The sequence below is a fragment of the Amblyomma maculatum genome, chromosome 1, assembly GCF_055883805.1.
Source record: "Amblyomma maculatum isolate TAMU_Amacu chromosome 1, ASM5588380v1, whole genome shotgun sequence".
NCBI lineage: Eukaryota > Metazoa > Arthropoda > Arachnida > Ixodida > Ixodidae > Amblyomma > Amblyomma maculatum.
This window is the reverse complement of record NC_139344.1, coordinates 335,116,257-335,142,364: the sequence shown is the minus strand read 5'-3', so window position 1 is coordinate 335,142,364 and position 26,108 is coordinate 335,116,257. Positions and strand designations below refer to the sequence as shown.

General features: G+C 44.6%; 2 protein-coding genes across 3 annotated transcripts; one reads left to right on the top strand and one right to left on the bottom strand.

Moving 5' to 3' along the window:
* Nucleotides 1-36: 36 nt before the first annotated feature.
* Fdx2 (Adrenodoxin-like protein 2, mitochondrial Ferredoxin 2) lies at nt 37-4,038 on the top strand. Its single transcript, XM_084587719.1, has 4 exons — nt 37-297; nt 677-789; nt 999-1,131; nt 2,155-4,038. The coding sequence occupies exons 1-4, from the start codon at nt 149-151 to the stop codon at nt 2,252-2,254; spliced, it is 495 nt and encodes a 164-aa protein (XP_084443845.1). The 5' UTR covers nt 37-148; the 3' UTR covers nt 2,255-4,038.
* Nucleotides 4,034-25,509, bottom strand: akirin. Of its 2 annotated transcripts, none has more exons than XM_084587710.1 (5): nt 25,277-25,509; nt 24,920-25,168; nt 20,383-20,655; nt 12,374-12,445; nt 4,034-5,725 (listed from the first exon to the last, which is right to left on the bottom strand). In XM_084587710.1, exons 2-5 carry the CDS (start codon nt 25,095-25,097, stop codon nt 5,715-5,717), a joined length of 534 nt encoding a protein of 177 aa, XP_084443836.1. In that variant the 5' UTR covers nt 25,098-25,168; nt 25,277-25,509; the 3' UTR covers nt 4,034-5,714. The 2 variants fall into 2 exon arrangements, with proteins under 2 accessions (XP_084443836.1, XP_084443829.1); XM_084587703.1 differs by having other exon boundaries at nt 25,286-25,507.
* Nucleotides 25,510-26,108: the final 599 nt, after the last annotated feature.

Sequence of the window (26,108 nt, the reverse complement as noted above, 5' to 3'; positions counted from 1 at the left end):
CTTCGTTTTGTCTTTTGTATACGATACTGACGCTCGTCAAACTCTAATTATGATCCGTACCGTCTGCAACATATCAGTACCTGTACGTTATCCTCGGCGCTCGTCGCCAAGAATTAAGAGTCTAAAACTACGAATATATTGAAGCATTATGTCGCTGTTTCATCGGGTAGGTTTAATGAAGTTTTCAGTTACACGGAGTATGCAGCTATTGGCAAGTTTACGGTGCGCAAACGGACCAGCGGCGCTCACATCCTCCCGGTGTATCTCAACCACGTTTCCCGTCAGAAAAAAAGAAACGTATGTATATCCGGTTCTCTGTTAAGCCACATTTTAGCTGCGCTTTACTCATTTAGACCAGTATATTACAATCGCCTCTCTTAGTTTTCTTGCAACGGGCGTTTTCACTTTATCGCACCGTCCATAGGCAATCGTTTGGAGGGTGTCGTGATAAAGTCAAGGTTCAACAGCAGAGAAGGACCCCCATTGACCGATACTTTACGGGATAATAAAGAGAAGCTGGTACAGTGAAAGTATTTTCTTTTCCTCGTCTGGTACAGACTTGTTTGCTTTGAACGAAATCAGACTGTAAAGTTAGTTGAGCAGGTTTAGTAGCAGACAGACATTAACTAAACTACCGTGTAATGTGATCGCTTCGTTTTTTACCATCCACTTGCAGTTTTGACGTGACATTTGTACGGGAAAACGGCGAGAGGGTCAGCGCGGGTGGAAAAGTGGGAGACAGCCTCCTGGATGTCATTATTAACAACCACCTTGACTTCGATGGTTTCGGTGAGTGCGAGCATTATCATCACAAACTGCTGTACTCGCCCATTCTCTAGCGCCTAGTCCGGCACCTTAAGCCAGCATACATTAAATCACTTTACGGCGCCAATGCTGCACCAATGCATGAGGTGCGCTCTTGGAAGCTTACTTAAACTAGCCATTTCAAGACGAAGCCGATTTCGGTTTAACTTTTTTTTATGTTTCGGTATTTGCAGGCGCCTGCGAAGGCACGCTGGCTTGTTCCACCTGTCATTTGATATTCAAACCGGAGGATTTCAAGAGGCTCAAGGAGACTCCTTCAGACGAAGAACTAGACATGCTGGACCTTGCCTACGGACTATGCGAAACGTAATAATATTGCATGATCTTGCAGCGCGGAGCCGGAAACGCGTCTTCCCGTGCTGGGCAGTGAAGCTAATGAAGTGTCCTTGAAAAGGCTGCAGTGTAAAGCATAGAAATCTGGTTTGGCTAGTGCAATTCCTTGCCAAAACTGCGCATGTTGCCTTTGAGCCAAGTTAGTGAGAGCACCTGTACATAATCCTAAAGTGGTGTGAAGCAAGTAACAAGGGAAATCAACCTTTTTCGAATACCACATATGAACTAATTCATTTTGTGCCTTGTTTTAACTGAGAACAACTTTTGTGAAGTTCATTTCATGCCCCCACCTTCCAACATAGCAGGCTGTGCTGACCTTGAAATAAGTTTATTTCATTTGCAATACTTTTGAGCAGTTCAGTACAAAATTTTGAAACATTCTCATTAATTGCATAGTAAGTGCCGCCTTGGTGCACCAAACTACCTCATTCTTTAGTCCATACAGCACAAATCAAGCACTGCTTTCAGACTTCTTGCAATTTTTTGCCCGATTTCATCAACAGTTCACGTTCAGCTTTATCATTTTATTGATGAACACACCTGTAATAGAGTGTTCATAGGACACACACAGCGCTGTGTGTCCTCTTTCTCTGTTAGCGTACTTTTTTTTTTTCTTTGCATATTTTTCCATTGTAATCATTAACTAACAGCCCCAAGCATATACCCTTCCGAGTTAAGAACTTTGACCTGCAAGAGTCTGTATATGCTGCAGAAATTTCTTCCTGCAGCAGTGATAATTAAGCATACAAGCTGTTGACCCAGTATGAGGCAGCTGCAAAGACAGCTGTGCTCTTTGTTGAGCGTGCACTTGTACGCATCCCTGCAGATGGGCACCGGCGTAGTCTCGCTAAAGTTGGTAAAAAAAAAAAAAAAGCAATGGGGGACTGCGTGGCTGCGACACAGTATGACGTTTTAAAGTTTCAAGCTGCACTCCTTATTTCCAGTCAAAGACCCATCTCTGTCATTCATTGGGATGCCATTTTTTTTTTTCTCCAGGTCCAGACTTGGTTGTCAAGTGTACCTGACCAAAGAACTAAGTGGCATGGAAATCAAAGTACCTGCCGGTGTCAACGATGCAAGGGGTGCAGACACGTGACAGTGCAGCAGTGTAGAAAAACTGTTGGTTAGGGGTTTGTTAGGTTCACCTAGAAATACATTTATTTTTTCATTACTGGGCCTAAAGCTTTTGCACTGGGTGCATTTCCTACTACTACAAAACAGAAGCTGGCCTTGTTATCATGGACACTGCAGGCATTTTGCCTAGTGCATTACACTTGTCTTCCAAAGAGATTTCCTGCAAGAGCCTAATTTCCGTGTGCCCATCAGACCCTCTGAACCTAAGTATGTTACTTGCAGATCTCTCCCTCTACCTCACTTCAGTTATGTGCAATGCCCTTCTCTCAGCGGTAGTTATTCCATTTCTGGTTTACCCTCCTGGCTCTTTAGGCAGCTTTGAAGAAGCATCTTAAAATACAGCCTAAAATGTATACACTCGGCTAGTAAGAAAATTTGCATGCTAATGATGGGTCACCTGGCAGTTTTCTAAATGTTTCTGCTTTCTGAAAGTGTAGAACATACCCAGGAGATATTGCACATAATCTGTGTGATATTTATTAAAGGGTCCCAAGTACAAGAAAATCAAAAGGCAGATACTGAATTGCCTGCCATCCTCCCATAAAAACTTGCACCAAGTGTCTCGGGTTTTAAAAACTTTTTTCTCCAGCCAGAAAAAACAAATACAGGCATAGATCCCATTAAAGATAGTAAGGTGGCAGGGGTAGGAAACTCCCATAGAAACCATTGCCCACCCAATGAGATAACACAAATTTCTTTTGTAGCAACTGGAAAAAAGCCCACTTAAACGTTGCATTGTTGCCATGGCAATGATATTAAGCAGAAAGGTATGTTTGTCCTTGAGTGCAGTTTGAACAATCCCCAGCGATAGAGGAGTACAATTTGGCTATCGCTGCAGTTTATTGCACTGCTAGCATGCGCAGGAATTATCTTTTTTAAACATTGCTCTTCTTTCACCAGGCGCAGAGTAGCTGAAACCAAACTACCGAATTTCCTGCCCCCAACTTTGGCTTGATTGAGTTAAGAGGCGGGACTTGCTCTCCCCAAGGGAACACTGCAAAGGAGCGACGGGTAGCAATCTCCAATTGGCAGACCCTGCCAACACACACGACTGATGCCACGAGGGCAAATGTCATATCAAGGCAGAATTAGAAGCGAAAGTCTGGCACCATTTGATGTGAGAATCAACTAATGAACATGGCATATATGCTTGTGTGCATTTGATAATTGCTTTCAGAACAGTCTCAAAAGCCCTTTACTCATTTATGCTGAAAATTGTTTTAAGAGGGTGCACTCCTATGTAAAGCGCCAACCCTTTGTGCTACAAAACCAATTGGAACACGTGCTTTAAATTGTGCCGTTAACCATTTTCATAAAATTCCCCACTAAACAGCATGTGGTGCTCATTAATCAGGAATGATGTACCGCTGAGAGAACAGAATCTTGCTTCTGTGCAGCAGTGGTAGAAATTTTTGTTGCAACCTGGATTGCACTTTCCACTCCTGTGATTCCTCCATCAGTCATGCCTATGTGAAGCCTCTGCAAGAGATGCTATGAATTTTTGGGCGAATTGATGTGGCACAAGCAATACTTTTCTCCCAGTGTGTATCCATTGTAAAGATGTAGATGTGATGAGTGCTGTCTAAGTGGATAAGACAAGTTGATGGTGGACCAATAGAGAGAGCTCAGGGGCATACATGTGCCAAGTTTTTGTCCTGGAACTGTGCACTTCCACTCACTGTACACACCTTGTCACGGTTCACAAATATTCAATGTGCTACCAATTAAAATGCAACAGCAGTTATCTCAATGTTTTATTCTAATAGCCATCCAGATACACTCAAAAACACTTTTTCTGAACACACTTGAAAAAAGAAAAATTAATCTAGAAATTACGACAAAAAAAAAAAAAAATCTCCATTGCACATACTCTCAACACTGTGTTTCATTGACCATTTGTGTTGACCTCATTACAGAAAGCACAACTAATCGGCAAGGTACCAATCAATGCATGTGCAACATATCTCAGAATGGGCATGAAAGACAGGCCAGGCATCTACAAAAAAAAAACTCATTTGCACAAAACTGTACCCCCCCACAACCACGCACAGAGTAGCACGCTGTTCTGCCAGATGGCCCATACTTCTCTGTAATGCACTTTATTACTGCTAAGCCCACAGCGTGTGCATGCTGATCACTCATGACCTCTTCTGTGCAGACGATTCTCACGGCATTCAATATGTAACCAGTTAAGTTCCATTTCTCAGCCTCCACTAGAATCACCAGTGACACATTGTTTGGGCATCCCACAAACACGGCAGCTGTTGTCGCATCCCCAAAACCCTCTTCTGTGGATTCAGCACCCAAAGGGAAGCGATATGGCAAAGCCTGTGCAAGCCTATGTACACCAGCCAACAGTCAAAACGCCTTGAAAAAACAGACACACACGCAGCAGTACAAAACTAAACGCAAGACAGATGCTAGCCAGACACACCCTGTAGTGCATTTATATATTATACATCTGTACACTAGGCTAATTTTGAAGTCACTGCTTGGTAATAATGATGAGCTGCAGTATCAATACTCTTCAGCCAGATACAAGTATAAAGCCTGCAGCATGCTCTCTCTCATTACACTGTGAAGCTGTTGCACACACCAGTGTGCATCTTACGATACACTTCTCAGAACATCCACAAAGCTCTCTCTATGCTGCAATTTCACAATGTAAATTTCAGCCATGCACACAGTACATATGCCCATAGCTTTTAAGCACGTGCAGGCGATTCACTCATTCAAAACAGAAAGAGAAAAAAAACCATATAAACCTGCTGCAATATGCACCACTCTCCCATTTTCCTTTCTCTTCACATACAAAATAAATGTGACTAACTTCACTCCTTGGCATACAGAAGCAGTTCTTTTGCATCCATCGCCCACAATGAAAAAAAAAAAAAATTCCTTTGCATATCACTCAGTGCTTTCCACTCATCACAGGTTTCCTATGGCGAGATGGCAACAGCAAAAGGGGAGGGAAAAAAAAGGTAAACTGTCCCCACTCTTTCTTGAATCCCAACATGGAAAGGCTTGTGTAGATGATCTGTTTCTCCCCCTTGGTGAGGTCCGTCCTTTTCTTTTTGTCGGGGAATGAACGCACCAGCAGTTTGTGTAAAGTCACAAGAAAATGGAAGAAAGGAGAAAGGATATGGTGAGGAACACAGAAGAGGGCAGGAAAAAAAAAAAAAAAAAAAAAATCTGGGCAGAACTGGGGGGTCGGGAGGGCAAAGAATACACTGACGGAGACACACCATTGCAGCATACACTCATTCAGGCCTGACGTTGCTTGCCGCTGTCGCCGTCACTGCCTGCAGAGCCAAAATGTGCAGTGCTCCGTCATTTTAAACTTCCCTCTTTGCTTCTAGTAGCACAAAACTTCTGCATCTCCCCCACTTTAGTTCTTTTGTGGTGTGATGCCCATGGTCTTGTTACGACAAATCTGGAAGAGGCAAAAACGTGCGTCTTAGGAAAACAAAACATCGTCAAAGCTGCACCTCCAGCTCGGGAATTGGACCAAGACTAAAGCCGCGTTCAGACTACGTGCGCATCCGTCGTAAGTATCGTATTTATCGCAGTGCGCATAGCGACTGGAACTCCCGTTTACGTAGCTTGCGACCGCGCATGTTCACACTGGGCCGTTCGGTAAGATGCGTTCTTTACGACCGGCCATTCAGCGCTCTCAACATGGCGCTGGTTAGCAAGCGGCTGATAGCGGAGGTCTGGGCTCTTCAAGCTCAAAATGAGATGTGAAAGAAAAGACTGGACACACAAATAAAATACGAAAAAGAACAATGGGTATATTAACAATTAACAACTCGATTATAAATACACTTCGTTTCACACACGCACGTTCGCACCGCTCACTCCTTCGCACATTTCACGCGCCCGCTCTCATTGTCGATGTACTGCGCACTCCTGCTCGGTGTCCCGTGATCGCACTCTCTCGCACCAAAACAGGCGTACGGTCCGCCTGCATCCCTGCTTGCGATTTTACCAGTGCCCCGGAGCGATCTTGGAGACGGGCCGGGGCGGTGACTCAAAGGCCGTACTACTGACTCCAAACAATGAGCCGGGGCGCGCGGCAGACTTGGAAACGTCCGCGGAACCTCGTCCCCCCTCAGAAAATGCTGTTTTCTTTTTCTCTTTTACGGTGAGCTTCTTTCAAACTTCGACGAGTCCGCACCAGCTCCGTTCTGCGGCCCGACCGCAACGTCTCCCCGCATCGGCCTTCCGCTGCAGGCCAACTGTTTCCTCACTTGTCAACGGAGCCGATGGGCTGCGAGAATGCACGGGGATGAAGCGGGCATCCCCCGCCTCCATAACCTCACTTTTCTAAACTAGAGGAAACATTTGCTTGTTGAGAGCTTGCTCGCGCATGAAAAAACGGATTGATAAACCACTTACTACTTTTGACTCAGCGCACTGGCAATTTGCAGCCAGGCATCGTTTAGCACTTCTCTCAGTGCGATTTCAGCTACTCGTAGTAGAGACAGTAGAGAGCCGGCCTCTGCCGAACTTTTTTATGAGAGGCTGATAATTCCACAGCGAAGATTCCGCACTGCACATGATCAAGCTGCGGACAGACACAATCACCGACACAGACACAATCACCGACAAAACACCAATAACACCGGCGAGCCGAGACACTGCAGCAGAGTAGGAGCGTTGGATGATGTCGCCTACTAGTGGCTTGAGCGCGAAATCTGAAAGGACCGGAAGCCCCGTGACCGGAAAGGGAAAACCGAAACAGCTGTGCGCATTGGTCGCGCGTAACGGCCGTATCTGTAGTAGTCGTAAAAGTCGCGGGTCCTCCGACATTTACGCCCACGCTGGCTGCGTACGTTGCGCATTTTACGCTCAATACGACAGCAGTCTGAACAGACACGTTACGTTTTTTGCGCTTACGCTTACGATCCTTACGAACGATACGTGCGTTGCGCACGTAGTCTGAACGCGGCTTAAGGGAGGTCACTACAGGTACCACTGAAGACACACATGCTCCACACATAAGACCAACAAAACTGCAGTGCAATCACTTTTTTTTTTTTCCAGCGCGAGACGAACCCAGAAACTGAAAATAGGCTGCGATGGTAAGACCTTTCGGAAAAACCATCAAAACAAAGTGGGCCAAATTATCAGCATTTAGAAGCATATCGCGGATTGTCAAGTGCTACAGTTGCTGTAGATAAGGAAAGAGGGGGGGGGGTCAGTTTTGCTTGTAAGCCACTTCCTCTGAGAAGACCATCCTTTTTTAAAGAAAACCAGTCTCTGGGCTGTCTGTAGAGAGACTCATCGATTGCTCTTGCCTCAGCGCATGTGATATCACACGCAAGATACGATGCCATTTCTGCCAGACAAAGCGTACAACAAGGCTAGTCTGAAAAATCTAGGCCGCACTGCGTGGGCATTGTCATTACAGCTGTTTCCTGACAGCTCTATTACAAATATAGTTTGGACGATGCCCTCCACCCGAATCTGGATTCTTATCTTAGACCACTTCAGTTACTGATCGTTCAAACACAGCCAAAGTCGTCGTCAACATTGTTCTTTTAACTATCATGAATGATGGAGCAACAAGCAATTGGTTGCCAGAGGTTTGCATATTTTTGTTCATGAAGTACCACATTAAAAGCAGGATAAAACGAAGTACTCCGTGGCTTGAGCAGTACTTTTTTAAAATGGCATATTGATACCAGACTACCCAGTACAGAAAGGACAAAAAAAATTAAAAATCCACATGTACCCATAAATTGACCTGTCAAACAACTTATGGACACGCAGGGCCGGCCCAATCATGATGTGCCTCTATAAACGGTCAGGCTTGACGCCATGCACTCCGACATAAAATTAGGTCACTGATCCAACTGAATGAGCTTCCGTTAAAGAAGAAAAAAAAAAAAAAAGTCTGCAACTGTCTGCACCGAACAAATGGTGACATTCCAACTATCCGAATGCAACAAAAATAAAACATCAGGAGTTCAGAAAGTAAGCACCTCCTGCACACACTTTCTTTTTTTCCATTTCTGGCAGGGAGTGGCTCTTACAGGAGACCAGCACATCACCATAAAATTTTTCTCATGACAGCAGAGCCCCAACTATGTGTCCTCCCTTAACCAGCATGAAAAATTGCCGCAGCCCAGAGTTGAAACAGGTTGCAGGGTCAGTTTACTGGTAAGCTCACATGACAGTAGTAATGCCTTGGCCAAAGGTTCGAAGCAGTGCTCCATGCGTACGACACGTGTCTTTGCCTAAGCCTGCTTTTCTGTGCGTTTCAATTATATTTTCGTTTTAAATGAGTACAGACGCTAAATTTTGCTTGCATTTTATTCTCGTTAATGGTGTGTAAGGCATACCGATATATGGAACACCACATGATTTTTGCCTACGACCACTAAATAAATTTCCATCGCTTTTTCTTTTCTCGTCAGCTCCACTTTCAGCAGCCGAGAGATGGCTGTGACATCACAATCAAGTCTAGGTCATGCGTGGCTTGAAAGTGGTATAATCGCTGACTTTTCACTTGCAATTCCTATTCTTGAACTAGGTTTTCTTCAGCGTTGCAGTGAATTCAAACAACATAGGAACGATTACATCGCTGTTTTTTCCATCTCACACATGACCTTGACTTGACTGACGTCACAGTAACCGCGCAGCTATTGAATCCGAAACTGGGGCAGGTGAGAAAAGGAATACAATGATTTAGCGGTCGTAGACGAATATCACGTGGTGATCCGTGTATAGTATTGTCTCCCGCATAATTGTAAAGTATACAACACAAACCCAAAATTAGGTATCTATATTCCTCAAAGATATCACACGATAGCGTTTCACAAACATGGACAATGTTTTCATTGTTTATTTTTAATTGTTTCCTTTTCATTTTTTATGCACTGATACACAGCATCAGCAGTTTGACACCTTTGAATATGTTTTTCAATTATTTCAATTGATCAACTACACACCAAATTTTCTTAATTAGCATCATCAAGCATTCGCTTTTCAACACCTTCAAATCCCTTCCGTTCCAATTTATCACTTTCTTCAATTACTTCCCTTAATTGATCAATTACATTAAGTTTTCTAAATTAGCATCATATAGCATTTTGATACTTTGCAGCACCCTTTTCTCTTTCATTTTTTTCAATTATTGCAACTGATTAAATAAACAGTAAATTTTCTTAATTAGCACCATCAGGTATTGGCTTTTCAGTCTGAGCATATGACACTTTAAAACCACTCTTTTCCAATTTTTCAGTTATTTCAACCATTTATATGATCAATCACACAATAAATTCTTTGAACTAGCATCAACAATTGGCATTTAATTCTCAGTACTGTGACACATTTGAAACCACGTTTTCACATTTCATATTACTCCAATTGAATTGTCAATTAAACTAAACTTTCATATTTAGCATCAAGCAGTGGCCTATTTTGACACCTTTGAACTGTCTTTTTCCAATTTTTTCAATTTCTTTAATTCGTCCATTAATTACGATGATTTCATTAACTTGTCATTGCCTATTACACTATCAATCATCAATCCTAGAACCACAAATTACCACGATTGGTTAAGATTTTTTTACACAGCCCCCGATTATTTCTGACACGTGTTGACAACAGCCACTACTACTCTGACGACACCGACAGCTTTTCGATCGAATGAGCTGTATAAGCTATCACCTTAAAATAAATTCCTAGAGGCACTTAAGCCTCCTTCAGTGCGGCAAGGCGAAAGCATTTCCCTCCTGCTGCTGGTCTGGCTGTACACCTTTGTCCACATTTCCAGTGTGTAGCATTGTACACAAAGTTCTGCCAATGACTGGCATGTTCAGACACGCCTGGGCATACACTGGCACCATCAACATTGAGCTGTTACGATGTCAGACACGAACTATAACTAATCAAATCATAATTAACTTGATTATTTACCAGCGACTAATTTCACTATCAATCCCTGGATTATAGACAGGTGCAAAGGAGGTTTTCTGGTCACTTTCCAGTCCCACAAGGCAAGAAGCAAAAAAATTACAGGACTGCAATTAATGGGCACTTAATTTTTGGGTTTGAGTTTCATCTTTTGTAATGATGCGTAAGACATTACTGTAGATGGATCACCGTGTCATATTCGCCTATGGCCACTGATCAATTCATAATCAAATTTTTTTTCTCACCCCTTTCGGTTTTTGACAGCTGAGCGATGGCTGTGATGCGAAAATCAAGTTAAATCACGTGAGGGATGAAAAAAAAGAATAATCAAACAGCGATATAATCGTTCCTCTGTCATTTAACTCACCAGAACGCTAAAGCCAGCCTGCCTCAAGAACAGGTAAACATAACAATTGAAGAGTCAACAATTATATCGGTTTTTTCATGCCGCACATGACCTAGGCCTGATTGCGACGCGACAGCCATCTCTTGGCTGCTGGAACCGCAACTGAAATTGGCATGAAAAGAAAGTTCAATCAAATTATTTAGCGGCCACAGGCGAAAGCTACATGGTGATCCATATACAGCAATGTTTTACGCATTATTAATATGCAGAAAAATTCCCCGAAAATTTGCTGTCTATACTCCTTTAAGTCTGCTTAAGAGCACATATGGCAAAAGCCACACATACATAGGACTGTTTTCACTAACTGTTTTCACTATATGCACTGTTTTTGTCATCCTTAGTATCAACGTCATAACAATCACCATTATCATCATAATTTCAGACTCCACCATCGTCGTCATTGCTACTATTATTATCACGCTAGACAAGGTTGGTTTGGTTGGTTTGTGGGGTTTACGTCCCAAAGCGACTCAGGCTATGAGAGACGCCGTAGTGGAGGACTCCGGAAATTTCGACCACCTGGGTTCTTTAACGTGCACTGACATCGCACAGCCCACGGGCACCTTGCTTTTCGCCTCCATCGAAAAGCGGCCGCTGAGGCCGGAATTCGATCCCGCGTCCTTGGGCACAGTAGTCGAGCGCCGTAACCACTGCACCACCCCGGCGGGGCACTAGACAAGGAGAATTACGATAGGTTCCTCACGAACCCAGGGTGTCCTAGTAGTTTAGGCACTTGGCTGAGAATTGGAAGGATAGTTGGTTCGATTCCCAGTGGAGACAAATTTTTTTTTTTCATAACAGTTCGTGCAAACGTTGTCTGTAGTCATTTCCACAGCTGATTAGAAAGGCTTTCGCCTTAAAAAAATCTTACAAAGTCACAGATGTCCATAAGGGGTTATTACATTATAGAGAGAGAGCGCATGTGAAATGAAGCCCAAAAAGCCACCACTGCCCCTGCTAATCACTGCATTTATTCTAGCAGTACTCGTAACGGTACAGTATTCTGATGCACACATCCACTGCTGCCGTTTCAGTGAGCACCACAACCCTGTCTCCCACAGCAGGCCCATTTTTTTAACCTACACTAGCTGTTACACTAGTGTAGCAGAAAAGCAGAGTAGGAATGCTCCAAACAGTATGTATGCAGTTTAGCATTCACAGAAATGTAAAAAACGAAAGAAAGAAAGGATCCTGCCAATCTGTTCTCGCCTATAAATCGGGTAATCAGTACCCAGTCTTTCACCAAAGTTTACCAGATGCAAACAGTTCATTTTTTTCGGATCATTTGAAAACGCAAACTTTATAAACCAATTGCTGCATACATTTCAGCTGTACAACTATACCGAAAATGCATTCTCGGGCATAGAGGTAGGCCTCAACAGGCATATACGATCAGGCCTAATCCTGCAGAGTGCCAAAGCACCACTTGACCACAAAACAATGGTGCATCAAGCAACTATACTTCGTCTCACAAGATGTTTGCAGCACTGCAAAAGGCAGAGGCACCCCGGTCCAATAAGGATCACGCGCACTACAATGGGCAATTGCGCTCCTACGCGCCTCTCGCCCCTCAAATTGGCGGGGGTGACAGTAGGAGCACAATTCTCTATTATAGTGCGCAGGGGCGAGAAACACTTACGAGCACAATTGCAATTGCTCCTCTGCCTTTCGCAGTGCTGCAGATATCTTGTGAGACGAAGTATAGGAAGTATGGCAAGAGTCCAAGCAATGTTAAATGCACAAAACACTTACAGCTGGGTGTGGCGCCCTCAAACCGTTTCTGGATTTGGTCGTAGGTGAATTTAACAAATGTGTCGTACTGTTCTGTAACAGAAAGCAGAGCAGAGAGCGATGTTGAGCACATTGCTTCCAACCACAATACAGTAAATGCAAGAGGACCACTTTAGGAAGGACCCTGCTGGTCTGAACTTCTTGCACATGACCATACAGACATCATAAGCCCAACTAAAAACACAGTTATTGCACAAATTGCGAAATCAGCAAACAATGCAGTGCCAGTAAGCGTAATTATGAAAAAATCCTTCTGCTATCATCTTTGGCTTTCACATCCACATGGCAGTGAACATGAAATAGCTTAATACCCCTGTCAAATGGCAGTTCTCAAAAACCCTGTTCAGCAAACAGCACTAACGAGCAAGGGCTGAAAGGAGCACCAATGCTGTGACATGGTACAGCTCATGACACACACAATGAAACCTCATTTCAGAAAGTTTCTGGATTAAAGCAGAAAATGCCCACCAGGAATGCATGAGATTCAGACAAACAGTTGGCAAAAAGGAATCCTATAGTGATAAACATGGCATTAACTATTTAACACTTCTGTCAATACTTTGGATTGGCTCCTCTACATCAGTGTTTACAATTTTCATGACCTGGGAGGTGTGGCTCAATCGAGCTAAAATATCGGCGCTATGGACAACTGCTCCCGAGGCCAGCCTATATGGTATTGCGCTTGTTTTAACTATTCACGATAAACTCCCGCTTATCTGTCGATGGAAGCAACCTCTTGTGAGTCAGACTCTGTTCTCGGTGATGTAGGCTGAGGATAAACAAGGAACGATGAAATCACCGATGTTTCAAAATGTAGACTGTTGAGATGTGCTAGAGACAGAATTTAAAATCAAACACATCATCAATGAAGAGCTTTCCTTTGTAAAACAGGTAAATGGCAAAAGCACGAGATAAAGAAAGCAAAAACGTCAACTTGCCATGCTGTTTCATCAAAATCAAGCCAAAAATATTTGGCTACGATTATCACTTGGCTTTTAACTAGGCCTGCAAGAATAGTGACTTTCTGGTTGAAAGCAAATTCGAAGCGAATAAAAGTTGCCTTCGAATAATCACCTTGAAGCAAATACTTTGAATACTTCTGGCAGGCAAAAACATTTATTGGCACAATATTCATTCTCTCTCTCTCTCCCCATATGCCTCATACTATCTCTCTCATGCTCGTGCCATCACGCTTGATTAGCCAATTTCAAGCAGAAAAGACTAGCAATTGCAGTCAGCTCAGACTTGTACTGCGGGCACACATACAAATCTTGGCATACAAATCTTCCATCCCTCGGGGGCACTTTGGTGCTTTTACAGAGGTTCAAAAACTTTTTGAAATAAAGCTCAGCGTTTGCGAGTCTTCTGGTGTCTCTGTGGTCAGTCCTTGCGTAGCTATACGCCATTTTCCAGTTTAGCCTCGCAACCAGAGAGTTCACAGCATGCCCAATGCTTTCCTCCTCTTTGGCGTGTGGGATGTAATGTAAAAGATAATGTGAGCCATAAAATTGAGGAAGCTAATTTTTCAAACCTCTGGGATCAAATAAGATAGAAAAAGCTAGATAATAATTAATTTTTTTTTTTTTGCATCTAGTGCGGTTTGACAATCTTAATTACGGGATCTTATGATGCTTGCAAGGCTTATAAAACAACGTCTTACTGTCTGCGAAATCCACAGCTTGTGTGGTGCGAGGGCAGCTACTGCGATCAGCCTGTGTCCACAAGCGAGTGCAGGACAAAAACAAAGCATTGATTAAAAAGCAAACAGAAAAAAAAGGAAAAGAAAAACCGCGACCAAAAGGCGAAAGGGCAAGTGTCGAAAGCAGATAAGAAAGCAAGTTATAAGCAAAGAAAAGTGACGAGTGAGCGAGTTTTCGGCCCGTGAATTCTGCTTCCTATGGGCTGGTGATGACTGTGGTTTTGACCTGATATTTTGGTTAAGAGGAAGTGGCCGATTTAATTCTGGCAGTTTTGAGCTCTACTGCGGCATTATGGAATTCAATAGCTAAGGCTGCAGCGCGTTTCCCGACCTGCTGATGCCTGAAATAAATTTCATGTGTATCACCTCCAGTTATATACCGTATTTACTCGAATCTAACGCGCACCTTTTTTCCGATATATCGTGTCCAAAAATTGGGTGCGCGCTAGAATCGAGTACGACCCTAAATCTCCGATATCATATCGCCATCGGCATTTCAAAATGGCCGCCTGGTATGCACTTCGAGCCTACTAGCTGGTCTAGCTGTCTATGCCTAGCTGCAGTAGCGTCCTTCGTGTGCTCTGGTACATGTGCTTTGGTTAGCCTACCCGTTTTCTGCGATTGACCGACCAGTATGGACGTGCCGAAGATTCGTCGAGTTCATCATGATGCCGCATTTAAACGGAAAGTCATCGTGTGTGCAGAGACGGACGGAAATCGGGCCGCATGACGCGCATTTGGAGTTCCGGAAACATGCGTGCGGGACTGGCGCAAGCAGAAGGAAAAGATTTTCGGCAGCAAGGCTACACGAAAAGGTTTCAGTGGACCGAAGCAGGGCCGGTTCACCGAAATAGAAGAGCGGCTCGCAGAATATGTTCTAGAGCAGCGAGCGGCGCAGCGGCCAGTGACGACGGACCTGCTCAAAGTCCGGGCGATGCAGCTAGCCCTACAAACAGGGCTAACGCGGAGCGACTTTAAAGCGAGCAGGTGCTGGCTGTCTAATTTTATGAAGAGAAAAGGCTTTTCTCTTCGAAGGCGGACAGGGATATGCCAGAAGTTGCCTGAAGAGTACGAAGAAAAGCTGCACAGTTTTCAGCGGTTCGTTCTAAGTTTGCGCCGCAAGTACGGCTACCACCTCGGCCAGATTGGAAATGCCGATCAGACACCGCTGTACTTTGACATGCCTGCCACCACAACCGTTGAAAAGAAGGGGGCGAAGCAAGTGCACGTGTTGTCTTCCGGCCACGAAAAAACACGCGTCACCGCAATGCTTTGTTGCACCGCGGATGGACACAAGCTGCCCCCGTATCTCATATTCAGGCGCAAGACGCTCCCGAAAGGAATCGCGTTTCCGAGTGGCGTGATTGTGCGCGCCAATGAAAAAGGTTGGATGACAACGGACTTGGTCGCCGACTGGATCGATAACGTCTGGCGCAAGAGACCCGGCGGCAGTTCGGGCCTGCGTGCGATGCTTGTGCTCGACGCTTTCAAGTGCCATTTCGACCAACGCATCAAGGACAAGCTCGCTGCGTGCAACACCGACCTTGTCGTGATACCAGGTGGCATGACATCGCAGCTCCAGCCGCTCGATGTTTGCTTGAACAAGCCAGTGAAAGATAGGATTCGGGCGCTGTACACCGAATGGCTTGTGAGTGGCTGCCATGAATTCACTCCCAGCAACAGAATGAAGCGTGCCTCGCTGCAAGAGTTCACTGGATGGGCGAAAGATGCGTGGTGCACGATACCGTCTGCCATGGTCATCAAGGCCTTTAAAAAATGTGGCATATCGAATGCCATGGACGGCACCGAGGATGAGATGCTTTGGTCCGTCAGCAGTGACAAGGAGTTGTCTGACAGCGACGACGAGTGAACCTTGTGCCGGCATAGTGACAATCTTGGCAAGATAAGCCGTTTCCTTTTGTGTGTGTGTTTTTTAGTGCACCGAGATTAAATCTTTGCTTTTCCAAACGAGACAAAGTTGTATTGCTGTATGAAAGCGTTAGGTGCGCGGTACTCTTTTTCGTGGAGAACGGGTGCGCGTTACAATCGGAGCTTTTTTTTTTTTTTTCGGGGGTGGGGGTCACGAAAAACGGGTGCGCGTTACAATCGAGGGCGCGTTAGATTTGAGTAAATACGGTAAGCACAAACACACAAGCCATAACACCGCTTACACTATTTGACGATGGAAAATTGAGTTTATCGGCGAGAAAACTAAAACATACTTGCTGTACATCATTAACCCAATAAGATATCGGAAACTTTCATAGCCGCATAAGCAACTAGAGATACATCGATTAAAAGCATGCGGCGCTTAAAACACAGTGTTAAGTACTGCTGCAAAATCACAAGTACCACCACGGCCCTTTTCGCAGTGCGAAGCAGTAGCAGTGGTGGCTCGTCACAAACACGGCTTCTTTGCGTTATGGGAAAGCTTCACCGCACGGACAGTAACTAGTGTGGTAAAGCATCCTCACACTGCAACGATCCAGCAAACTCTAAAGCGGAGGAAGCATGAGGATGCGAAGAGAAAAATATTAGTAGAGGTTAGAACGGCATGATGCTATCTCAAAATAAAAATAAAAAGCCAGTGACACACGCTGCAGTGTCAAACATTGTGACGGTTAAAATCGGCTTTCTCTCTGCATCGCTCTCATAGATGCTCCCTCACTTGAATCCCGGGAGGACGCTGCAGTGTCAAACATTGTGACGGTTAAAATCGGCTTTCTCTCCGCATCGCTCTCATAGATGCTCCCTCACTTGAATCCCGGGAGGAAGTGCTGAGTAACGAGAGCCCCAATATATAAATGGGCGCCGTAAACCGCACTGAAGAAGTTGCCGCAAGAGCTTGGCTCTTCCACTAAGACCCAGTAACACCACTCCCGACAATAAAGTTTTCTCTCTCTCTCTCTGAGTATGGCAAACTTTTGCGGATAGTCAGGGCATTTTGGCGCAGCATGGTGCAAATTCAACACATTTCATGCTTATGGTGCAGTTTGGCATAGAAATATGCAGCTGTATCAAAATGGCGCAATTGGCGCAGCCGTTGCACCCCTGGGCAACAATGACAATGAACACCAGACCTACTAGGAACCACTGCGTCATCTTCGGATGCAACAATAGCCAGCGTAAGCGAAAAAAATTGGAAATGGAAATACAGTAAAACCTCGTTTATCTGGATCTCATTTACTCGAAAATTCGGTTAACTTGGACTCGCTGCACGGTCCCGGCAAGACTGTGTATAGTTCAATGGTGGCAGACGCTCATTATCTCGGAGGCATTTACTCGCACATCGGTTAACTCTGAGAGCTCCAAGGATGAGGGCTACAGACTTTTCTACGTTACCGTGCAATACAGCATTGATGTTCATCCACAGTGGGCAGGCAACTGGAAACCTACGCGAGGCAAGTCGGTATGTGCGCTGCTCTGCAAAAACAAAAAACAGCGAGGGGGGGCACAAAAAAAAAAAACTAAAGGGCACGAAATGTGATGACGATGATAGCGAATCATGTGAGCAGTGGCTAGGTGGCGCCGGTAACCGTGCGTTTCAAAGGGAGAAGCCATATCATCATCGCCAGGGTGGCGAGACTGTATTTTGCTGTTAAATGACTGCCACTGCTGTCCCGAGGCTGCTATGGCTGCACTGACTGCATGCCTGATTTCTTTGTCTAGATTGTTTGTGATGCGATGGTGACTGCGTGCGAATCATGAAAATAAGTGCCCATTGCTCTGTTAGACTGTGTTTGGGGCCTGTTGCCGCTGCCGTTGCGCTCCACAACGACACCCGCCACTCTAGTGAAGCGACGATGATGTTGCTGTCCCTGGCATGGCTGACCGATGACGACATATTATCAGAAGTTCTCGATGAAGAAGGAAATTGTTCCGGCGATGAAAGTCATGAGCAGCCACTGCCGCGATGTCGCACTGTGCAAGAAGCCGCCGAGACTCTTGATGTACTTGGGGAATTTTGCATCAGATCACGCGACAATGAGCGTGCGTACTACAACTTGACGCAGTTGTTAATTAAATAAAGGTATGTGTATGTCTAGTACATTTTTTGGTGTTTTCATGGTAAATTCGATAATCCGGAATTTGGTTAACTCTGACATTTTTGCTGGTACCTTGCGATCCGAATTAACGAGGTTTCACTGTATGTGAAGCTCATAACCAGCCGCGCAGGCACTGTGGTTGCAAGCTTTTTCAGCTGCGTACAGCTACATAGATTTCCTGAAGTCAAAGAGCAACAGCGCTTCGGGTAGCAAGCATTAACAGAAAAGACTTTTTGCCTTCGTTATCATCGCCTGTTTGCTCAGCACTTCGTTGGTGGAAAACGGACAGACATGAACACAACAGCAATGCTTTGTCTCAGCTGCGTGCTCTCACATGGCGACAATATTGGCTCGCTCGTAGACGGCACTGCGCATGCAAGATAGCAGTGCTTCAGTAAAATAGCGTAGCTGAAAAAAAGAAATGCAATACTAAACAGCCCAACAGCTTTTCCTATTCATATCAAGTATATTTCAGTGCAGATATGCTATAGTCATGGCAGGTATTAGGATAACAATTGCTGGCTGTATTAACTCTTTCAGCATGAGCAAAATTAGAAATTTCTGCTCTCTCTTATTTCATTCTAATAAAGGCTCAAAATTCCCTCACATCTTTGCAGCCCCATGTAGTTCGTACAGCAGTGCTGGCCTCCAAGAGAAAGTGGATCCAAGTGGCAAGCAATGTCCTCAGCATAAATTTTATTTTTCATTTAGTGCAGAGTTTAATTTTATGCTAAAACGCTACAGAACTTGGGTGAATTGATTCTCGGGTCCAACTGCTGAGCATGAAGGGTGAAACACTAACTGCATGCATCCCCATCAATTACCAAGGTAACACCAAATATCAGCTGCCAGCAACTACACCTATTTTTTGCCCCACCATACAGACGTAAAACAAATGTTTCTAAAGCAGGTAAGACAAAAAAATTAGATGGTCTCTTAAATTTCTCACAAGAGGAGAATGGCGAAAGCCTACCCTCCCTCGCCTATCATTTGCCTCTTATCGGCATTCGTTGCTTTACAGGAAAGGAAGGGCGCATTATCTGTCAAACTTTCTTCGGCGTGTGCGAGTTAGGATGGTACACCATCGCTCCTGTCGTAAGGCGTTCCTTGGCACACGTTCAAGTGTGGGGGAGTGCAGATGGCAGGAATGCTATACTCTGTTTCATACATCAGGTGCAACGCAGCGAAAGCTACGCAAGTAGTCTGCAAGAAAAAAAAACAGGAGGCGTATCACTACGCACTCGTTCTGTAGCCGAGTGGTTCCTGCTGAAACTGGACTCTATTCCGAACATACACGTTTGCAATAACTTGCTTTGCATGCCTAGACATCTTCGCAGTGCGGATCTTATAGAAAAAATGCGCACCGAAGAACCATTTTCTCAAAAAGAGATGCGCAGCCAGCGCCATCTAGTGGCACAGCCGGCAAGGTTGTGGGGCAGCGAAAACGCGGCACGAACAAAAACGGCATAAAAAGCATACAAATTCACCGAATCTGACCCTTGCTCCTTAAAAAAGTTGCTTTTTATGAACTTGATGGAAAATGTAAAATGTATTAAGCTTGCAGACAAAGCAACTATTATTTTCTCTCGTCAAGAGCAGGCACTATTTTTCAAGTGTTGCACTTGATGTATGAAACGGACTATAGACAAAGAGAACACATCTTGCGGAATCTCACACACAGATTCTACACCTCCTGATAGGAAGCGTTGACAGAACTCGTACACAACTCTCGTGCACGGGATTTCGTTCCATGAGCCTAAGAAGGCTTTCACCTTAAACATGATTACCACAGCACTCTTGCATGCCACTTGGACACCACAGGGCCCAAAAACAGGGCAGGGGAGGGGAATACTAGAATTCGTTCACAATCTCTCCGAGCAATGCTCACTTGTCCGTGCGCACTTTAAAAGACTTCAAAGTCTGACCTCAACTGAATGAAATGAAAGACAAAAGATGAGGTAACAGACAAGAGGCAGCAGTAGCAGAAAATTCCAATGTGCAAAAGCAGCAGCATACTGTTGCCACAGATGACTCGTGCAACTTGGATGCCAGCAATGCTTGGAAGGGGGAAAAAAAAACCCCAACACCTCCACTAGTGTTGAAAAAGGCTTTTAAGTGTGCCCTTACGACCCTCTCGCCATTCCTTCCAAATCAAGGCAGGGCACAGGTGGCTCACATTATGAGCCAGCAGGTGTCAATGCATGGGAAAGCTGCGAACTTCTTACCTGCAAGCTTGGTGGAGAGCACATGGTCATACTCCTCTCTTATCTGGCTCTCACGCTCCTTCATCATGCGCTCGCAGATGAGCCCCACCTGGCGGAAGGTGAACAGAGGCTGGTCTCGGCGTACCGGTGACAGGAGGCCACCAGTGTGCTGGGAGGGGGAGCCCACAGGGGAGCAGCCTTCAGGGGGGCTGTTGCACTCTGCACCCTGGAAGCAGAGCTGCTTGCGTCTCTGCAGTCGCCGCATCTCTTCACGAATATTGGCTGCTATCTCCTCTGCACAGAGAAAGGAAAAGACAGCGGCCAAAGAGTTAAATTTATCTTCACAGCAACGAACCAATGCACATAAGCTTATCATATAGCAAAAATCTCGCCTTAACTAGACACAAACACACCATATAAAAACAATTCACCTTTTTCACACGACTGTTCCACACGTGCATGCTTTTCCTCCTCTGCTCTCTTAACTCCATTGACAGAAAACCTGCCAGGCTCTAGTACTGGTGGCAGGTACAAGAGAAACGGTGGCACCTGTCCAGCATGAACCTACCACGTCACGTGCACAGTTGGTTGTCTCGCCATATATGTTCCCAACCAGACTTCAGAGATGCAGAAAATTTTTCGCGCACTCCCCGGAGGATGCTATTGCTTGTGGGGAGAAAAAAAGATTATCATACTACTGCATGGGTGGATAACTAGCCCCTCATAACAGCAAAGGAAAAAATTTTGTGTTGAACTGTCACTGAATGGGTCAGTGAAAAGAATTACCAGTGCATCCTTAACAAGCCCAGTCAAACTGGCTTCTCCAAGGATGGTGAAAAGGTGCATAGAAGCAAGTTTTTCCAATGTTTTCCTGAAAATGTTTCCAATTTTTTGAGCCCAAACTAACACTTAACGACTGTAAAAATGCAATCAACAGACAACTTGGAACAACACAGAAAATAGTAGAGTAGAAAATATTCCAGAAAACCACTGTTTGCCTACAGTTTATGACAGAGCAAGCAAAAAAAGAAAACGTCTTCTAGATGCATTAACCTAGAGAGGCAACAGCACAAAGCAATGTTCACATAATGCAACAAAGAACGGTAATGGTGATTGCCTACCGCTGCTGCTGGCACATCCGTACGAAGCAACAAAGCTTGGAGGCAGAATGATGCATTTCAGCGGTGTTGCTTGGTTAAAGCTGTTTCAGTGATCACCCAGTCACAGTAGACTGGCAAAGGCATTCCACTGTTAAGACTGCATTAAAGCACACAGGAGGGATGTCCTGGCACCTTTATTCTCAGCTTCTACCAAGCTTTCATGTGGCCGCAACGGCTTCTGCTATTGGCTAGTTTCGCAAGCCACTTTCAGGTATAGGATAATTTTTTGCAAACCCCTAATCCGAGCTACAGTGGCACATCTCATAATGTGATGCCTTTGTGTGGCATCTCACAGCACATTATCAGCGCTTCCATCAAACAGCTTCATGATGGCTTCTGTTATTAAAATATTGCAGCATTACACACCTTGCCACAATTTGGTACAGTAAGGGGTGGTCATGAAAAATAAGGCTCAAGGCAGCTCAAGAGGATATTCTTGACAATTTAGGGGAGAGGCTTTTCCATCTTAATGGTTGCACTTTGCTAACAGTACTGAGAAGGCGCTCTTCAAAGTTTAATTTAGGAACATAATTTATGTGAAAAACGCAAGATCAGCTATGGCATTACAAACTAGAAGAGCGTTCTTGTAAATAGGCTTAACTTAAAAACTTACAAGAAAGCCAAGAACTGTGGTTTGCCAGCAGGCTACGCCATTAAGTTTAATTTATCTTTCCAAGAAAATGTGCAACCTCTAGGCATTCAAGCAACCACCACAGAAACAATGAGCATGCCGATCCAGCTGCATGTCTGGCTGCAAACATATTAGGGCCTTCCAAATTTCTGCTAATAATCAATTTGTCAAGGCCCTGCCATGACCTCCTAAATCAAGCACAATTCAATGACAGCAAGTGTATGCGCACTCAGGATGTGCAAGATTTTAAATCATCTACCATGCAAGAAGGTGCTGCCTGCTCATACCGCATTGCTTTTGTCATCCCTGTATTATATTCAGCTACACATGCATACCTGAAGATATCCAAGCAACAAAAATGCTGCAGGTCAGGTAAATGCAACCAAAAATTTAGTATATACTTGCCCCAGCAGGTAGCTCATACAGACATTTTAGTTTTGGTGATATTGCTTGCTGTAGAATGCCAATCGAGTGGGTGGTACTGGAACAGCATGAGGATGGCTTACGAAACATACTGCCAATTATGTCATTCATTTAAGGTCTCCATTGTCTCCTTATACAGAAGATTTGGATCAGATGTAATTAACAGCACACCTTCTCCTTCACTGCCTACAAGCTCATGTGTTGAGAGGTTCCAATTTTACTTCCTTCTTCAAAGTCTTATAATGGGCACACTTAAGTGTATGCAGAAATGGCAAAACTACAATGACAGGAACTGCAAAAGCATTGTTTTAATGTTCATCTTCTCATAGCGTCATTTCTATACTTGACACCAAATAAACCAAACCAAAGTAGAACCCGTGAAAAGGCCACAGCCTCGATGCAAAAGCTATGCTCAGTTATCTGATATGACGGGCCTCTACTTCGAAATGCGGATACTTAGATATGCGGATGATACCACTTTAATGGCAGAAAGTGAAGTGGAACTCAAGAGACTTCTGATGCGCGTACAAGAAGAGAGTGAGAAGTTTGGGCTTAAACTGAACATTAAAAAGACGAAGATCATGCCGTCTTGCCCTATCAAGTCCTGGAGCATCAATGGACAAGAAGTGGAAGCTGTGACAGATTTTCTGTTCTTGGGCGCCAAGATTACCTCGGAAGGAGACTGCAGCCATGAAATTAGGAGACGCCTGCTTCTGGGAAAGAGAGCAATGGTTAGCCTTGACCGCCTAGTAAAGAGCAGAGACATTAGTCTGCCAACCAAGATCCGTATAGGATAGGATAGGATAGGAAATACGTTAGTTTCTCTACGAGGGTCTTGTGCTAGTAGCGGAAGAGTTCCATCTTCCTCGTGCTATGGTCTTTCCAGTTGTGATGTATGGATGCGAGAGTTGGACTGTGAAAAAGGCTGACCGCCGAAGAATTGACGCGTTTGAATTGTGGTGCTGGCGAAGACTCTTAAGAGTTCCTTGGACTGCCAGAAGATCAAATCAGTCGATATTGTCGACCATAAACCCTGACTGCTCATTGGAGGGTCAAATTCTAAAGTTAAAGCTCAGCTACTTTGGTCATCTGATGAGAAGAGAGGAGTCGCTGGAGAAAGATTTGATGTTGGGAAAGGTTGAGGGTCGCCGGAGAAGGGGTAGGCAGCGAACGCGATGGTTAGATGGCATTCTCGAGGCATTGCAGATGAAGCTATGTGATGTTAAGAAGATAGTGAGAGACCGGAAAGCATGGCGTGACATGGTCCATAGGGTCACGAAGAGTCGGACACGACTGAACGCCTGAACTGAACTGACTTCGAAATACCTTGGAAGATCAACTCAGAGGAAGAATGTTTATCCCATCGTAGAAAAAAAATGCGCATCAAAACTTGAGAAAGGGTGTTAAAACTGACTGCTGCTGACACGCGAGGTCGACATTCGAAGGAGGTTGAATTCACATTGCATTAGGTGCAACAACCAATACATGCTGTCAAACGCGCTGCCAAATACAGCACCCACACCAGAAAAAACAAACAAAAAGCTTTCGAGGGCCGTTCTGCGCAAAGCGTGAATAAAAAAAATATATGTATATATATATTCTGACGCCCATGACACAACACGGTGTGCATGAAGTGTGAGTAGGTATATATCAATTCAAAGAAGCGGCCTGCATAGAACAACCAATAAGCAATGAAAAGAACATGCCAACGCCATTCACTGCGAGCCCTGCCTTGCGTGAGATAGCAACGGCAGATTGTGTGCAAAGAGTTCATGGATGCAACGACAGCGAAAGCGTGCATGTCAGCCAGGCCTCTCAATCCCACCGAGCAAAGTAGAAAATAAAAAAAAAAAATAGCATTTATGCATCAACATAACATGGGAATGCGACGTCAACTTCGGCTAGCCAACGGTGCATTCAAAAGGAAACAGCTAGCACAGCCAGACCCCAGCAGACGCAGTTCCCACGCCCGCAATTAGGTAGCGAATTGATTAAAATCAGCTGTCCTTATACAACCAGACCGACACACCTAACTTGCAGCAGGAGGACGTCGATTGAACCCCGTGAGCATAAGCGGTTTCATAGAAAGATGCCCGTATCACAAGAGCTTTTCATTCGGAAAACAATCCAGTATCCGTCCTGCCCAATAAAACATCCCACAGACAACACAGCAACATGTAAACCAGTGCGTCAAGCACAAAATTCAGCTTAAATCAAGGTCTAAACACTTGTTCACATTTTGATGAATTAGCAAACGCGAGCACGAACGCAGGTGGGGAAGAAAAAATGACAGCAGGCACAGGCGTTTTCTCGGATTACAAGGCATCAATTAAAGGGACAGTACCTGAAGTCAGCTTTGGTGGCACGTCGCCGAACGGCGAAGGATTGATTTGGTGTGCCCTTGTTGGGGGAGCTGCCGGGCTGACAGACAAAGGCATACATCTTCGCCGCTTCGGTGATCTTCCATTCGGACTGTGCAGGGGATCCCAGTCGTGTGTTCGCTTTAATGTCGCGCAAGCCATCCCGCACTCGTAAGCCTAACCACAGATGATTCCTTCTCCGACGCTTCCTGGGTTCTGAGGCAGTTCTTCAACTGAAAACAATGGCAAATCCCAAAGTCAGGAGCTATCCCTTAACACTGACGACAGTTCTGTGAAATATTGAGCCGCAGAACAGCGATGAGATAATAATCGAAACGCACGCTGCTTACCCGCACAAGCCCCCTCGAACTCCAAGATGGCCACCGACCCACAGCGCCGAGAGACGCTTTTTGATTTTTTTTGTGCGATACGATTGGTTGCATTTTATGCAACTATTTCGAACATATACACGAACATTTCTCTAAACATTGATTACTTTGCACTTTGCTTATGCCGGTAAATTTCTTGCGTTAGTGAGCGCTGTTTTTGTCATTTGCTTCACTTGCTGTAGTCTATGCACTCGTTTGTCCAGCTGCATGGCTCTGTACACTGAAGTTCAAATTTGCGGAGATTTCGGTAATATTCCATCTGTTAAACATGCAAAACGTGCAAAAAGCCGATTTGTGGGCATTTGTAGGCAATATCCCAGAACTAAAAGCAGCTTAAATTTATTTTCAGAAGCAACAGCTTCTTTCATATCAAAAACCGCAACGTAGTGCAGTCGTACAGTACTAAACCAGTCGACTGTACGAACCCGCGTATTTCGAAAACTTTTCACAAAATTTCAAACGTCGCACAGCGTCAACGTATTTCGTAATTTCAAATGGCTACATTGCATTCGTAACAACTTCTCTAAATCTCTTAGAAACGGCATCCAACAATTTCATGCAGTGCTTGATGAGATATGCATACCGGTGAGGTGCAATGAAATATTTAAAAAACGCTGTCAGGCTAGTTGGTGATCTGTAGAAGTCGTGAGAAAATGTGCTAAAAAATATGGCACACAAGAGAAGGGCACATCTTTTCTATGTGTGCTCTTATGTATCGTGTCTTTTGGTGCATTTTCCCATGGTTTCTGCAACGAAATGGTTTGGAAAAACTACACACATACGA

What these genes read in the sequence shown, in the direction of transcription:
- Fdx2 (XM_084587719.1), top strand. Translation starts at nt 149, where the DNA reads ATGTCGCTGTTTCATCGGGTAGGTTTAATGAAGTTTTCAGTTACACGG. An exon ending in CCTTGACTTCGATGGTTTCG is followed by an intron (nt 790 to 998) that starts GTGAGTGCGAGC and finishes CGGTATTTGCAG; the next exon opens with GCGCCTGCGAAGGCACGCTG. An exon ending in GCCTACGGACTATGCGAAAC is followed by an intron (nt 1,132 to 2,154) that starts GTAATAATATTG and finishes TTTTTTCTCCAG; the next exon opens with GTCCAGACTTGGTTGTCAAG.
- akirin (XM_084587710.1), bottom strand. Translation starts at nt 25,097, where the DNA reads ATGGCTTGCGCGACATTAAAGCGAACACACGACTGGGATCCCCTGCAC. An exon ending in GCCACCAAAGCTGACTTCAG is followed by an intron (nt 20,656 to 24,919) that starts GTACTGTCCCTT and finishes TTCTCTGTGCAG; the next exon opens with AGGAGATAGCAGCCAATATT. An exon ending in GCTCTCCACCAAGCTTGCAG is followed by an intron (nt 12,446 to 20,382) that starts GTAAGAAGTTCG and finishes TTTCTGTTACAG; the next exon opens with AACAGTACGACACATTTGTT.